This window comes from Saccostrea cucullata, unplaced genomic scaffold (genome assembly GCF_032062105.1).
Source record: "Saccostrea cucullata isolate Sc308-1 unplaced genomic scaffold, CSIRO_AGI_Scuc_v1 ctg12, whole genome shotgun sequence".
Taxonomy (NCBI): Eukaryota; Metazoa; Mollusca; class Bivalvia; order Ostreida; family Ostreidae; genus Saccostrea; species Saccostrea cuccullata.
Genome location: NW_026933001.1, coordinates 452,644 through 464,967, shown reverse-complemented (window position 1 = coordinate 464,967; position 12,324 = coordinate 452,644). Strand labels below are relative to the sequence as shown.

General features: G+C 36.2%; 2 protein-coding genes across 2 annotated transcripts; one reads left to right on the top strand and one right to left on the bottom strand.

The window, feature by feature from the left end:
* Positions 1-2,749: 2,749 nt before the first annotated feature.
* On the bottom strand, positions 2,750-5,621 carry LOC134236872 (uncharacterized). The gene is made up of 2 exons (XM_062719030.1): positions 4,979-5,621; positions 2,750-4,008 (listed from the first exon to the last, which is right to left on the bottom strand). The coding sequence occupies exons 1-2, from the start codon at positions 5,295-5,297 to the stop codon at positions 2,948-2,950; spliced, it is 1,380 nt and encodes a 459-aa protein (XP_062575014.1). The 5' UTR covers positions 5,298-5,621; the 3' UTR covers positions 2,750-2,947.
* A 3,356-nt stretch (positions 5,622-8,977) lies between these two features.
* LOC134236871 (uncharacterized) lies at positions 8,978-12,324 on the top strand. Its single transcript, XM_062719029.1, has 3 exons — positions 8,978-9,042; positions 9,253-9,589; positions 11,322-12,324. The coding sequence occupies exons 2-3, from the start codon at positions 9,259-9,261 to the stop codon at positions 12,146-12,148; spliced, it is 1,158 nt and encodes a 385-aa protein (XP_062575013.1). The 5' UTR covers positions 8,978-9,042; positions 9,253-9,258; the 3' UTR covers positions 12,149-12,324.

Below are 12,324 nucleotides of genomic sequence, written 5' to 3'. Positions count from 1 at the left end.
CTTATGGGGAAACATCCTCAGGTAGTGTAGATTCAAGTTTGTTCAAATCATGACCCCCGGGGGTAGGGCGGGGCCAAAATGGCCGACCAAAGTTTTACATAGAAATATATAGGAAAATTCTTTAAAAATCTTCTTCTCAAGAATGACAAAGCCATAATTCATCATATTTATATGGGAGCATGCTCATGTAATGTAGATTCAAATTTGTTCAAATCATGACCCCCCGGGTAAGGGCGGGGCCAACATGGCCGACCAAAGTTTTACATAGAAATATATAGGAAAATTCTTTAAAAATCTTCTCAAGAATGACAAAGCCATAATTCATCATATTTATATGGGAGCATGCTCATGTAGTGTAGATTCAAGTTTGTTCAAATCATGACCCCCCGGGTAAGGGCGGGGCCAACATGGCCGACCAAAGTTTTACATAGAGATATATAGGAAAATTCTTTAAAAATCTTCTTCTCAAGAATGACAAAGCCATAATTCATCATATTTATATGGAAACATGTTCAGGTAGTGTAGATTCAAGTTTGTTCAAATCATGACCCCTGGGGGTAGGGTGGGGCCAAAATGGCCGACCAAAGTTTTACATAGAAATATATAGGAAAATTCTTTAAAAATCTTCTTCTCAAGAATGACAAAGCCATAATTCATCATATATATATGGAAGCATGCTCAGGTAGTGTAGATTCAAGTTTGTTCAAATCATGACCCCCGGGGGTAGGGCGGGGCCAAAATGGCTGACCAAAGTTATACATAGAAATATATAGGAAAATTCTTTAAAAATCTTCTTCTCAAGAATGACAAAGCCATAATTCATCATATTTATATGGAAGCATGCTCAGGTAGTGTAGATTCAAGTTTGTTCAAATCATGACCCCCGGGGGTAGGGCGGGGCCAAAATTTCACCAAAGTTTTACATAGAAATATATAGGAAAATTCTTTAAAAATCTTCTTCTCAAGAATGACAAAGCCATAATTCATCATATATATATGGAAGCATGCTCAGGTAGTGTAGATTCAAGTTTGTTCAAATCATGACCCCCGGGGGTAGGGCGGGGCCAAAATGGCTGACCAAAGTTTTACATAGAAATATATAGGAAAATTCTTTAAAAATCTTCTTCTCAAGAATGACAAAGCCATAATTCATCATATTTATATGGAAGCATGCTCAGGTAGTGTAGATTCAAGTTTGTTCAAATCATGACCCCCGGGGGTAGGGCGGGGCCAAAATGGCCGACCAAGGTTTTACATAGAAATAAATAGGAAAATTCTTTAAAAATCTTCTTCTCAAGAATGACAAAGCCATAATTCATCATATATATATGGAAGCATGCTCAGGTAGTGTAGATTCAAGTTTGTTCAAATCATGATCCCGGGGGGTAGGGCGGGGCCAAAATGGCCGACCAATGTTTTACATAGAAATATATAGGAAAATTCTTTAAAAATCTTCTTCTCAAGAATGACAAAGCCATAATTCATCATATATATATGGAAGCATGCTCAGGTAGTGTAAATTCAAGTTTGTTCAAATCATGACCCCCGGGGGTAGGGCGGGGCCAAAATGGCCGACCAAGGTTTTACATGGAGATATATAGGAAAATTTTTTAAAAATCTTTTTCTCAAGAATGACAAAGCCATTATTCATCATATTTATATGGAAGCATGTTCAGGTAGTGTAGATTCAATTTTGTTCAAATCATGACCCCCGGGGGTAGGGCGGGGCCAAAATGGCCGACCAAAGTTTTACATAGAAATATATAGGAAAATTCTTTAAAAATCTTCTTCTCAATCATTTTCTAAAAAATAGCAAATCCATGATTGGTCATGGGACTACTTTTGGATTTAAACTTTACACCATTTTATACTAGTCCTACCCTTGGTGCTCAGGTGAGCGATGTGGCCCATGGGCCTCTTGTTTTGTCTAGAATCACTGGTCCAAATTCAGCCAAAGTTGACACAGGGTATCCTTGTTTGAAGGGGTATTTAATTTATTCAAATAAAGGGCCACACTCTCTTCCAAGGGGAGATGATTTTAGGAGTAGGGAAGACCATCGTTGCAAACCTTGGCCAAAATGTACAATCCTCTCCCATTCTCCACAAGAGAGAGCTGTATGCGGACTACGGACCGTGGCTTGAGACGATGATGGAAGACTGGGTGGAATCATTTTAAAACCCTTTTCCCAATAACCACTTGGCACTTGGACGTTTTAAACTTGCTCTTCATTTACAAGAATACCACCATATTTTAAAGCCAACAGGAGAGAAAAAATATTGAAAACTTTCTTTAAATGAAAAGCAAAGTTATATGTTCATATATATGTAGAAGCTTCCTCTAAGCTGTATTCATATTAGTATATAGATGAATTCTCAGGTTTTGCAGACTCAAATTTATTCAAATTATGACCTGGGGGGGATTGGGGGTTCCACAATTGTGTTCATAAGCCTCTTGAAAATGTAAATTTTGTGAATTTGTTGTTTTAAACAGTCCTTTGCACCAATACATGTAGCTTCTGTGCCATATGCCCATATACATTTTGATTCAATTGTCTTACAATGGCAGTACATGTATTAGCTAGAGCCCTCCATATTATTTACTTTTTATCTTTAGCGTAGCATTCTTCCCATGAAAAAGTTTAAAAAGATAAAATATGTAGCACATTTAAAAGATATGTACATGTATATATATAATTATGTCTTCCCCTGAGGAGGAGGGGGGTGGATCTTAATTTATTTATCCCCTTGACGCTTCCGTTTTACTTAATTTTATAACAGAAGAAAATTCAAATATTAAACATTCACACATCTATAAATTAAGGTTTTTTTTTTTATAGTTGAGGCAGAAAATATGTACATGTAAACATGTTAATTTTAAGTAGGAAAAGTATATATATGTATAGTAATAAGTTATTGTTTTAGCAATTGCCAAAGAATCCTTAGTGTTTCAAACAACGTCAGGCTGTTCATTCCAAGCGTTGAGCCTGCTTTCCTTTGAGGACATCGGGCTATTAAGGCTACTGTTGAAATACTTTGGAACTGTTGGTTTCTTTTCATCTTTTTTGGTTTTATTTTTGTCCTCCTTGGAATTGCTCCGATTTTTAATCAGGGGTTCCGGAGTCCAAGCGAATGAAAATTCGGAGTTAGCGTCCTCTTCACCGTAATCGCTGAACGAATCTTGAGCCGAAACCAATTCGTCTGAATCGTTAGAAGTAAGGGTAACCGCCTCTGATGGACAGTTTCTTAGGGTTTCATTCAAGGGAGTTTCTTCCGAAATCGAGTCACTCAGTTTTGGTATGGTACACGCCACTTTGATTCCAGACAAAAATTCGTCACCCTCACTATGGCACAGTTGCAATGCTTCTGAACAGTTTTCCGAGGTTTTCAATATGGCATCATTCAAACAAATTCTGAACTGAATGGGACTGTGGCACTGAAGTTCTAGGAGAGTAGATGATGGTGCGTTTAATGTTGCCGCCAAAACCGACTCTTCTTGGACAACCTTCCCGCATTTCATAACGCAAGAATAAGCAGACGTCAAGAGTGGCAAGTCACCGAACACGTGCCGAATCAATACAGGATACTTATCTTCCTCATCAATTAAATCTTTAGCTTCCAGCAGTCCTCTTCCATTCTCTTCACTTTCAAAAATCCTGTAAAAACAGCCTGTCTGGGAAATGTCTATCAAAACATTGTCGTCCTTCTCATCTGCACAGACGAGAAATTTGTCATTGGATTGAGTATGGCCGTCGTTTCGAATTTCACGATATTTAGACTTTATTTGGTCTTTTTGTTTACCTTCTCCCTCGTAAAGCCCTCTTACTGTCAAAGTTTCTCCACTTTTTACATGTCGTCTGATTACTTTAGATCCACTACCATCTGACAATAAAGACAAGCAACTCAAACTCTTTGCCGTTAGAAACTGGTCGGCTGAGCTTTCTATCAATGTCTCTAAAGTGGTATCGGGTGTCGCCTTTTCAGTTGGGCTATTTATTTCTTGAAACCAGCCTACAAATGAAATAAATATCCATATACATTATGATTTGCAATAATAACTACATATTTATTCTAATTTTAAAGATTGTGAAGTCGCTCAAGTACGTGATGCAGTGGTTAGGGCAACTGGTCTAACGTCGCAGAGTAAGGATTTGATCCTTACGTTTCGGGTTCGATTCCTACTGTTGGACGTGGAGACCTTTCCTCCGGATGAGACCCTCTAAACCGAGGTCCCATGTCGCAGTAAAAGATCCCTGTTCAATGGCCCTTAGCAAGAAATGAGAAAGGTCTTTGAAGCTCAAAAATTGAAATGTATGTCGAAATGCAACTTAAATGTAGTTCCGAGTTCTGTGATAATCATGTCTTCAAGTTATTTATTTTCGTCTACTTTTGACATGCAGGATAATTATATTAACTTGCTTTCATTCAATTCATATGTATATGTTTCTATTGTACGAATATTCTTTGCTTTCGTTGTTTGCTTTTGTAGGAATTATATTTTGTTACACTTTGTCGTACGTGTATGCATTCAAAGATATCTCGATTTTTGACATTTTTTTAATTATAATGTATGTCATTGGCTCATTGTGATCAAAAACATTTAAATGATCCCTCACCTCTCTCTCAAAATAGCTGAAAATAATGGTTTCCTCACACGCAAAGTGAAATAATTTTCTGAAAAGAAATCTATTACCATTTTCTCTGATAACTGAATTATACTGTTTCACCGTTTTAACATCGTCGCAAACCACGGCCAAAATGTACTCCGAATCGTGGCTTGGGACGATGACCCCAACTCTCCATCATGCAGATGTACTATATTGTAGTTATTTTAGCTCACATTTACAAATGGTTCTAAAAACATTATGATCAAACTACAATTTGTCTCTCTGTCGACTGTATTGTAAGAAATCTCTATGTAAACCCGTATTTCTTCTCAATTTTATTAAATGAATACAAGTACAATTATATAAAAATTTACCCTCATAATCTTCTGGGATGACGTAGTGAGGACGGATTTCCGTGATCTGTCCGGACAAGGCGTCTCTCTGGAGACAGCTCACTCGGATTTTCCGGGCCCACTTCCTGGAATGAAGCAGCAAGGGTTCAGCCAAATCAAACTTAAATTCTCCAAGTTCTACTTCGTTCGTTTTGTCGCTACATTTTACCACAAGAGGAAGTTTAAAGTTATCCACAATTTCCTTCAAGGTATAACTCTGGGAACTCCATTGCATATCCGATAGGCTGACTCCATTGCTGTGTGTATGTTTTAGAATGTTGGTCAGTTTTCGTTTAATCATTCGGAAAGTCTACATCAGAGCTCGAAATTCAATATTACTCCTTTTGTTGATCACTAAATATCGACAAAGTTATGGTTCCTCTCTCTGAAGTTGTCGGTTTTTTTAAGTTTCACCTGAATAAATCGGTCTCCTGAAACGCCTGGTCGAGCATGTTTTTTGTGTGCATTTTTAAAGTAAATACCTGTATCATGAAATTAGCATATGTATACATACTTCCTATCAGTGTATCGGTATAAGAAATAAATACACATCATATCGCACACACTACTTTTGTACCACTTTGATGGGCCAGCCTTTTCTTGGGGGAAATCGTTTAATAGATATAGGATAGAGATAAAGCGGCAAGGGTGACAATTATTTGACAATTTACTTTGGTTATATAAATACGTCATCAGATCTGCGTTTGGTTTACACGGAGTATATACATATAATGGAATAGAGTACCAATTTTGTGTAGTGAGTTGTTTTAGATATTAAGCATTCCCGGATCGCACTCATACATGAAAACAATTGTACATGATTAGCTGTTACACAATACCACATTAGTCTCCTTCAATGTTTTTGTGCTGCATCCGGTCTATGATGCAGTATGTTATGATCCATATTGTCTCCAGTCTATTTGACTGACGGCTAGCACAACCAGTAGACCATTTTTTGAGTCCATTTTATTTTCAAAAGACTTCAGTTTTTCAGCAGTGCGCAATTTTGCATTTGGTTCACATTACGAAGCGCTTACTAGTATATGTCTGCAGCTAGACAGGCATCGTCGCCAATTACCTTATCCAAAATAAACGATCCTATCCCATTCTGGCCGTCCGGGTAAGAGACAGCTATAGGCGGACTCCGTGGCTTTAGACGATGCCAGACAGGGTCATCATCATCATTATTCTGGTAGGAGCTCCCTATATGCGGACTCTGGACTGTGGCTAAGACGATGAGACAGTGTTTGCTAATCACTCTACTTTTTTTTTCATTTGACATCAAACACTTGTTTGAAGTGTGTATATATTAGTAAACCAAATTAAAAGTCACTCAAATGTGTCTTAAGGATTTAGTCTATTTCTTTATGTGAACGACTATCTACTAAATACATTTTTCTCCCCTGTAAATATGGCGTGATGCTACAAAAACGTGCTAAAATTTTCATCTCAGTTCTGGAGAGTATTTTAATCAAATCATTGTTGATAATGAGTTTTCTGAATAATAAGGAGATAAATGAGTTATCTGTCTCAGCAGAAATGAAATGAACATTATTTAAGCTCAAAAGTCCATTAAACAATACAAACTATGAAGCAGAGCAAACATGGACCTCTAAAACATCAGAGGTCGGATCAGGTGCCATGGAGGAGTGAGCATCCCTTGCCGACCGCTTATATCCGCTGTGTTCATGATCAGGAAATAACGGGAAAATCCGTCAACAATTCAGGGTGTAAATAATTGCCTAACAATAAGTATAAAAAAAACGTCAGCTAACATTTGATTTAATGATAGATTGTATTTGTTGACAAGTTCAAACGTATCGACCATAGAACGTACGAAATAATGACTTTAAACGAGACAGTTGATATTTTTGTTTCATCAACTTGTTTGTCAATATACTACAATAGTTTGTATGTAGAGCATGCTCTTGCATATCGAATTAAATGGGAAATATAAACCCCGCGTGCAGGTGATAAAGGAATATTGCTGCAATACAATGAAGCGCAGTGAAGTGGTAAAATTCTCCGTTTGGATGAAAAGTTCTGAGTCATGTTTTGAAGGTCAATTATAACATAATGACACGCCCATATTTTTAGAAACGAGAAAGTAATATTCGTCGTAGTTTTAGGACATCCCATTCTTCGCGACAAGCATCATGAGTTACACTGAAATGGAGCTTTAAAAAAATAGAAGAGGGAGTTAGATACTCCCCGCTTCTGTTAAACACCAATTGCAACGAATATATGCATATTTTTGAACTTATCCATGTCTATTGAAGTTACCACAACACATGTTTTGGTCGAACACGTGTTTACTCGGTGTTTATTTAGATCCTCAATTTCATTGGCTATTATATTTATGGAAAACCTGTTCTACAGGTATTTGAAGAAACAACTTGACCGTTTTATCAATTTCTAAAGAAATGGGCGTGTCAAATGAGGACAATAAACACTCTAAATATAGCTCAAAACGTTCCATTCGAACGGAAAATTTTACCACTTCAATGCGCTTCATTGTAGATTTTTTCAAGATTTTGAACAATTTCATATGAATACTAAAATTAGCCTGCTAATAACGGGGCACAATTGGTACCCATAGGTATTCCAATAGATTGGACTGAGGCCACAGATTTTACATTTATGGAAGAGACATCCTTTCCTTTGTGGCAAGCAACCCTCTTCCATTTACAAATCGTGCTCATCTTTAACTCTCGCCTGTCGACATTGAATATAGTCGATAGTCACATGTCGCGTTCAAACCAATGACAATGCGACATTTAAGGTCAGACGAGACGTTCCTCAAAATCTGTTTTGTATATCTTCGTAATGTATGAAAAATATTCAAAATTTTAATAACATTCTGATCTCTAAACCAGTTTCTTAACGTTTTTAAAAAATCCAAACACTTAAACATTTGAAATTGGAAAATTATTTTTCTTCCCCAAAGGATTATATAAGAAAAATTACCCCTGGTTTCTTGCAGAAATGCCTGGTAAGGTACCTCAATTTTTTGTGAGTAAACATGTTTAAGTACTTCAATGACAAACTCTTAGAAAAATTTATCTATTATTAAGGAACGTCTCGTCTGTCCTTAATCGGAGGGAAAAATAAAGGAGGATTATAAGGCCGTATTAGGACCAGCTGCAATGTTGTGAAAAATGACCGACACACCGTAAGTAAAAATATTGGAATATGCAAATTTATGCGAACAAAAAATATTGAAAAATTATCAGTTGTTCAATAAGCCTTCCGATTTATTTACAAGATACAAGTGTATATTCATTTATCTGAAATTTTCATTTATAAGATTTTAAGATCTCTTTAAAAACCACAAAATGAGGCAAACTCTTTTTTCGGTCGGAAATAATATAACATGCATCAACCCATGCAATATATATTTTTTTCTTGATGCTTGCACCACCATTTGTACTTAAATCTTTTTGAAATCGCCTTTAAAGAAGTGCTAAAATTTAAATTCATTTAATCAGCGGTTAAAAAAAACATAAGGTTAAACTGTGCTTAATCACTGCATTCCAGATCGTAAGAACTCAAGTTATGGTAGTCTTGAAATAACAGTCTCATTCAGAAGACATCTCTGTTGTGTAATAAATATAATGAGGAATTTAAGAAAAATACGTTCAAAAATATCATTTTGATATTTTCATTTTTTTTTTCGCAAATTCTTTTCTAAGAATGCACTGAAAGTAAATCGGTCGATGCAAATATTTTTCAAACATCTTTTTCTAAGAATGCATTCAGAGCAAATAGACCAGTGCAAAATGAGATAACGTGGAGACCTAGTCTGAGGACAAACACTTTACCTTTTCAAAAAAAGTAAATTTCTTGGAGCTATAAGATTATGTCCAGGTAAGTTTAATTGTTTCTATTGTATTTCTGTCCTGTAATCTCTGTCTTACGCAATATCAATAGTAAAGACAGTTGGCGTGAACTGAATAGGCCATGAATGCTTTTCATAATCTATTGAACCGGTTCATAAAAACATCGCTCCGTGTTTACTGTCCCTGAATGCAAACTGGAAAGACAAGGTTGGTGCTTTTCTCAATGTAATTTACTTTACTATTTATATCCAAGGATTGCCTATTGGAAAGAATTTACTTTGCATAGCAGGTCTGGTTTTTAAACAAGGCATCGATCCGACTAGGGCACTTGAAAAGTGCGTTCTAAGTGGAGCGAATCTTTCAGACGTGGGTAGTTTGTTTTAATTGCTAAATCACATAAATGATTTCGATTTCCAGATAGACATGATGAACGGATCCACACACAGTCGGACCAATTCCTGGAGGGAGAAGAACAACAACGACCCGGAGCAGTCCAGGGCGCAATGGAGCACCCAGTCGTTTACAGCTGAGGACATTATCCAACAGTTTACTTTACCTCAAATTGTCAAGTGTAACCAGCAGGCCATTTTGGTCAAGCGAGATGTTCCACTTCCGATCAATTTGGCACAACCACTTCTGCTCCACGACAAACGAACTATTCGAAAACTATTGGCTAGGAATGTTGTCATGAATCCTGCAACGCAGCGTTACAGTGAAAATGACGAAACAGTGGTCATTCCAGCCGATTACGACGGTAGGTTTTTATAAGCATGCATATTCTTTATAATTTCTAGTGTTTGATAACACATTTCATATTTTTGCAGTTTTTTACTTTGTGTTGTTCTCTTCTTGCAGTTATATTTTCTGATTCATGACTGCTTGTTAACAATGCCAGACTTGTGAAAAATCATTTTTACTCCCGATTGTCATTATGAAAAAAAAATTGTTGTAAAAACAAACAGATCCAAGAAAGCAAATATACATATCATTATTTCAAGTCGAAGTTGTGTTAAAAACTGCTGCATGGACCTAAAAGTGTTACTTTTTGTCAAATTTAAGTAAAATAGCTAGAACCATTCAACTTTCAAAACCAGCATGACCTCAAATCTTTTCAGAACGACATTGAAGTGGTTGTGGATTTTTTGTGAAATGAGAGTTTTTATTCTTTGTCCATCATCTGTAGGTTTTTTTTGGTCAAAAAGGGACACCTGACCAACATCACCAAAACTGTCCTTTAATTGAAACCAGTTCTACAAAACCTTCTCAAACTATTGAAGGCTTATAAAAATGCATTGAAAACGAATCTTTAAACAAGTTGAACAAGTATAATTTTAGTTCTTTCTTGCAATGAAGATTTACTAAGATCATCTTTTCACAACTGCCATTGAAAGTTCAACAAATCTAATAGAATTCATACACATAACATGGGGAATGGAGACAAATACTGTAATATTATTTAAGAAGGTATATAACACATTAACAGTTTGATTAATTTGGTCAAGAGCCAATGTACGTTTTCATTATTCATAGAGACTATGAGCTCTAACAACACCAGTCGTGTCATGGTGATGATTAGGGTGTTCAATCGATTGAAATAGAAAGTGATGAATAAATCTGTTGTTTTTTTGTTTTGTTTTTCGTGAAGTTATATTCCATTGTATGAAATGAGTATGATGTAAGTTAGTAGCAATACACATAGATCTGATCATTAAGCCTACAAGTCATTGAATTATACTGTCAGGTCTAAAACATTCATGCACATTTTTTTCACTCTCACATTTCACATTATGATGTAAATGTTTTCCCCAAATTCACTGAAAAATATTTTGGTCGACTGAGCTCATAACAAGTCTTGTAAATTGCTGTGGGATCGAGTGGATATTAATATATTGAAGAGTATACCATCGCCCATTCACCAATTAAATCCAAATGAATAAGTTGTTTTTAAGAAGAAAATGTTTCAGAAACGTGAATTTACCCACTGATTTCATGTGTAATGATTTTGTGGTCAAGCCTTTAAAAAATTTAAATAAAATCTCTGTTAATAGGCAAAATCCTGGTGAGTTTAGGACAAATTGCTTTATATTGTATTCTGTGAAAGAGTTAAACTATTTAATAAATATCTCTAAAAAGCGCATCCCTGAAGGCAACAGATATTTCAATGCAAAATATTTAAAAACATGTTAAGCATGTCTTTTCGACTCCATGAGTGCTAAATTAAATGTCCGTAAGGACACACAGACAACGAAGGTGACTGACATTAGGTCAGTAAGGTTTAATCCACCTTATACCGGTATCAAATCCAATTCTAACACACAAGTCTGAAGAAGAAAACTATGATAAGATTTAAACGTCCATGTGCTTTAAAAAACTAATATAACACTAGAATTTCACAACTTAATAATATTAATAATAATAAAAATCTAACTTTTGCATTAAACATGTTAAATTTTGGAAGTTTCCAGTTCCTTTCTTGTTCCTTGCAGGTCTTTTTCTGCGTTTGCAGTCTAGAACAGCCAAAGATCACACGTGCCACAAAACCATCGAGTCTTTGGCGAAGTACAAAGTAAGGGCTTTCCTAAATCTCAGCAAAATGGTGGCTTTCCAACTTTCAAAAAGTCCGCAGTCTAACGAACATCTCCAGATTAATTACACGCCTGGAAACGTTTTTCTTGTGGAAAAGATTTTCATGGGGACCGCTCGTGTGAAATCGGATTCCATCCTCTCACGCAAGTCCACTCAACTTCAACAAATCAAGTACCTGAAATGTAAAGACGAAAAGGATGTCGATGTTCTTATTCCAATGTCACAACCAGGCGAGTTTATTGAGGCTCTGCCAAGTCCCGTGGGTAATGGTCGAATGTCTGTCAATGCTGAAAATCTGATCGCTACGCAGAAGTTCCCCATTGTTGTCAGATTTCTCAGCGGCAGAAATAGGCCGCGTCTGACTTCCTTCTCGGGTCTATTTACGTTGTTGGACTCTTTTGAAGAAACAACCCTTTTTGGTTGCATTCTAGACCCTCACGGTTTCACGATGCTGGAACTTCCGGTTTCATCTCCTTTGACCTTTCAGTTAGCACTCAATACGCACGATCTGTATTCGCACCCTGTGGTCAAAAAGGCTTTGCGCTTATGTGACGCAAAAGGACATGCTTATTTCAGAGAACTGAAGTATAAGTTTAAGTTTGCTCAAAGAATCCTTCAAATTAGTGGGAAGAAAATTGAACCGGAAGACGAAAATGACCCTGGCGATCCACCAAGTGCTGCAAATTCTGCCAAATTTGGAGTGACAACCACCTACATTTACCTGTAAAATCTACTTATATTCCTTTCATGAATTTGGCTTCATGGATATGGTAATATGTTGTAAGATATGTATTTGTGCATAAATAGTCCTCCTCCCAAATATTAAATTTATCACAATAATATCGTGTATGTATTTAAAAGTGATATTGTGTATATATTTAAAACTGACACTATTATATATTT

Coding starts and splice junctions, on each gene's coding strand:
- LOC134236872 (XM_062719030.1), bottom strand. CDS start 5,297: ATGATTAAACGAAAACTGACCAACATTCTAAAACATACACACAGCAAT. Junction 4,009..4,978: donor CATCCCAGAAGATTATGAGG/GTAAATTTTTAT, acceptor TTTCATTTGTAG/GCTGGTTTCAAGAAATAAAT.
- LOC134236871 (XM_062719029.1), top strand. CDS start 9,259: ATGATGAACGGATCCACACACAGTCGGACCAATTCCTGGAGGGAGAAG. Junction 9,590..11,321: donor CATTCCAGCCGATTACGACG/GTAGGTTTTTAT, acceptor TGTTCCTTGCAG/GTCTTTTTCTGCGTTTGCAG.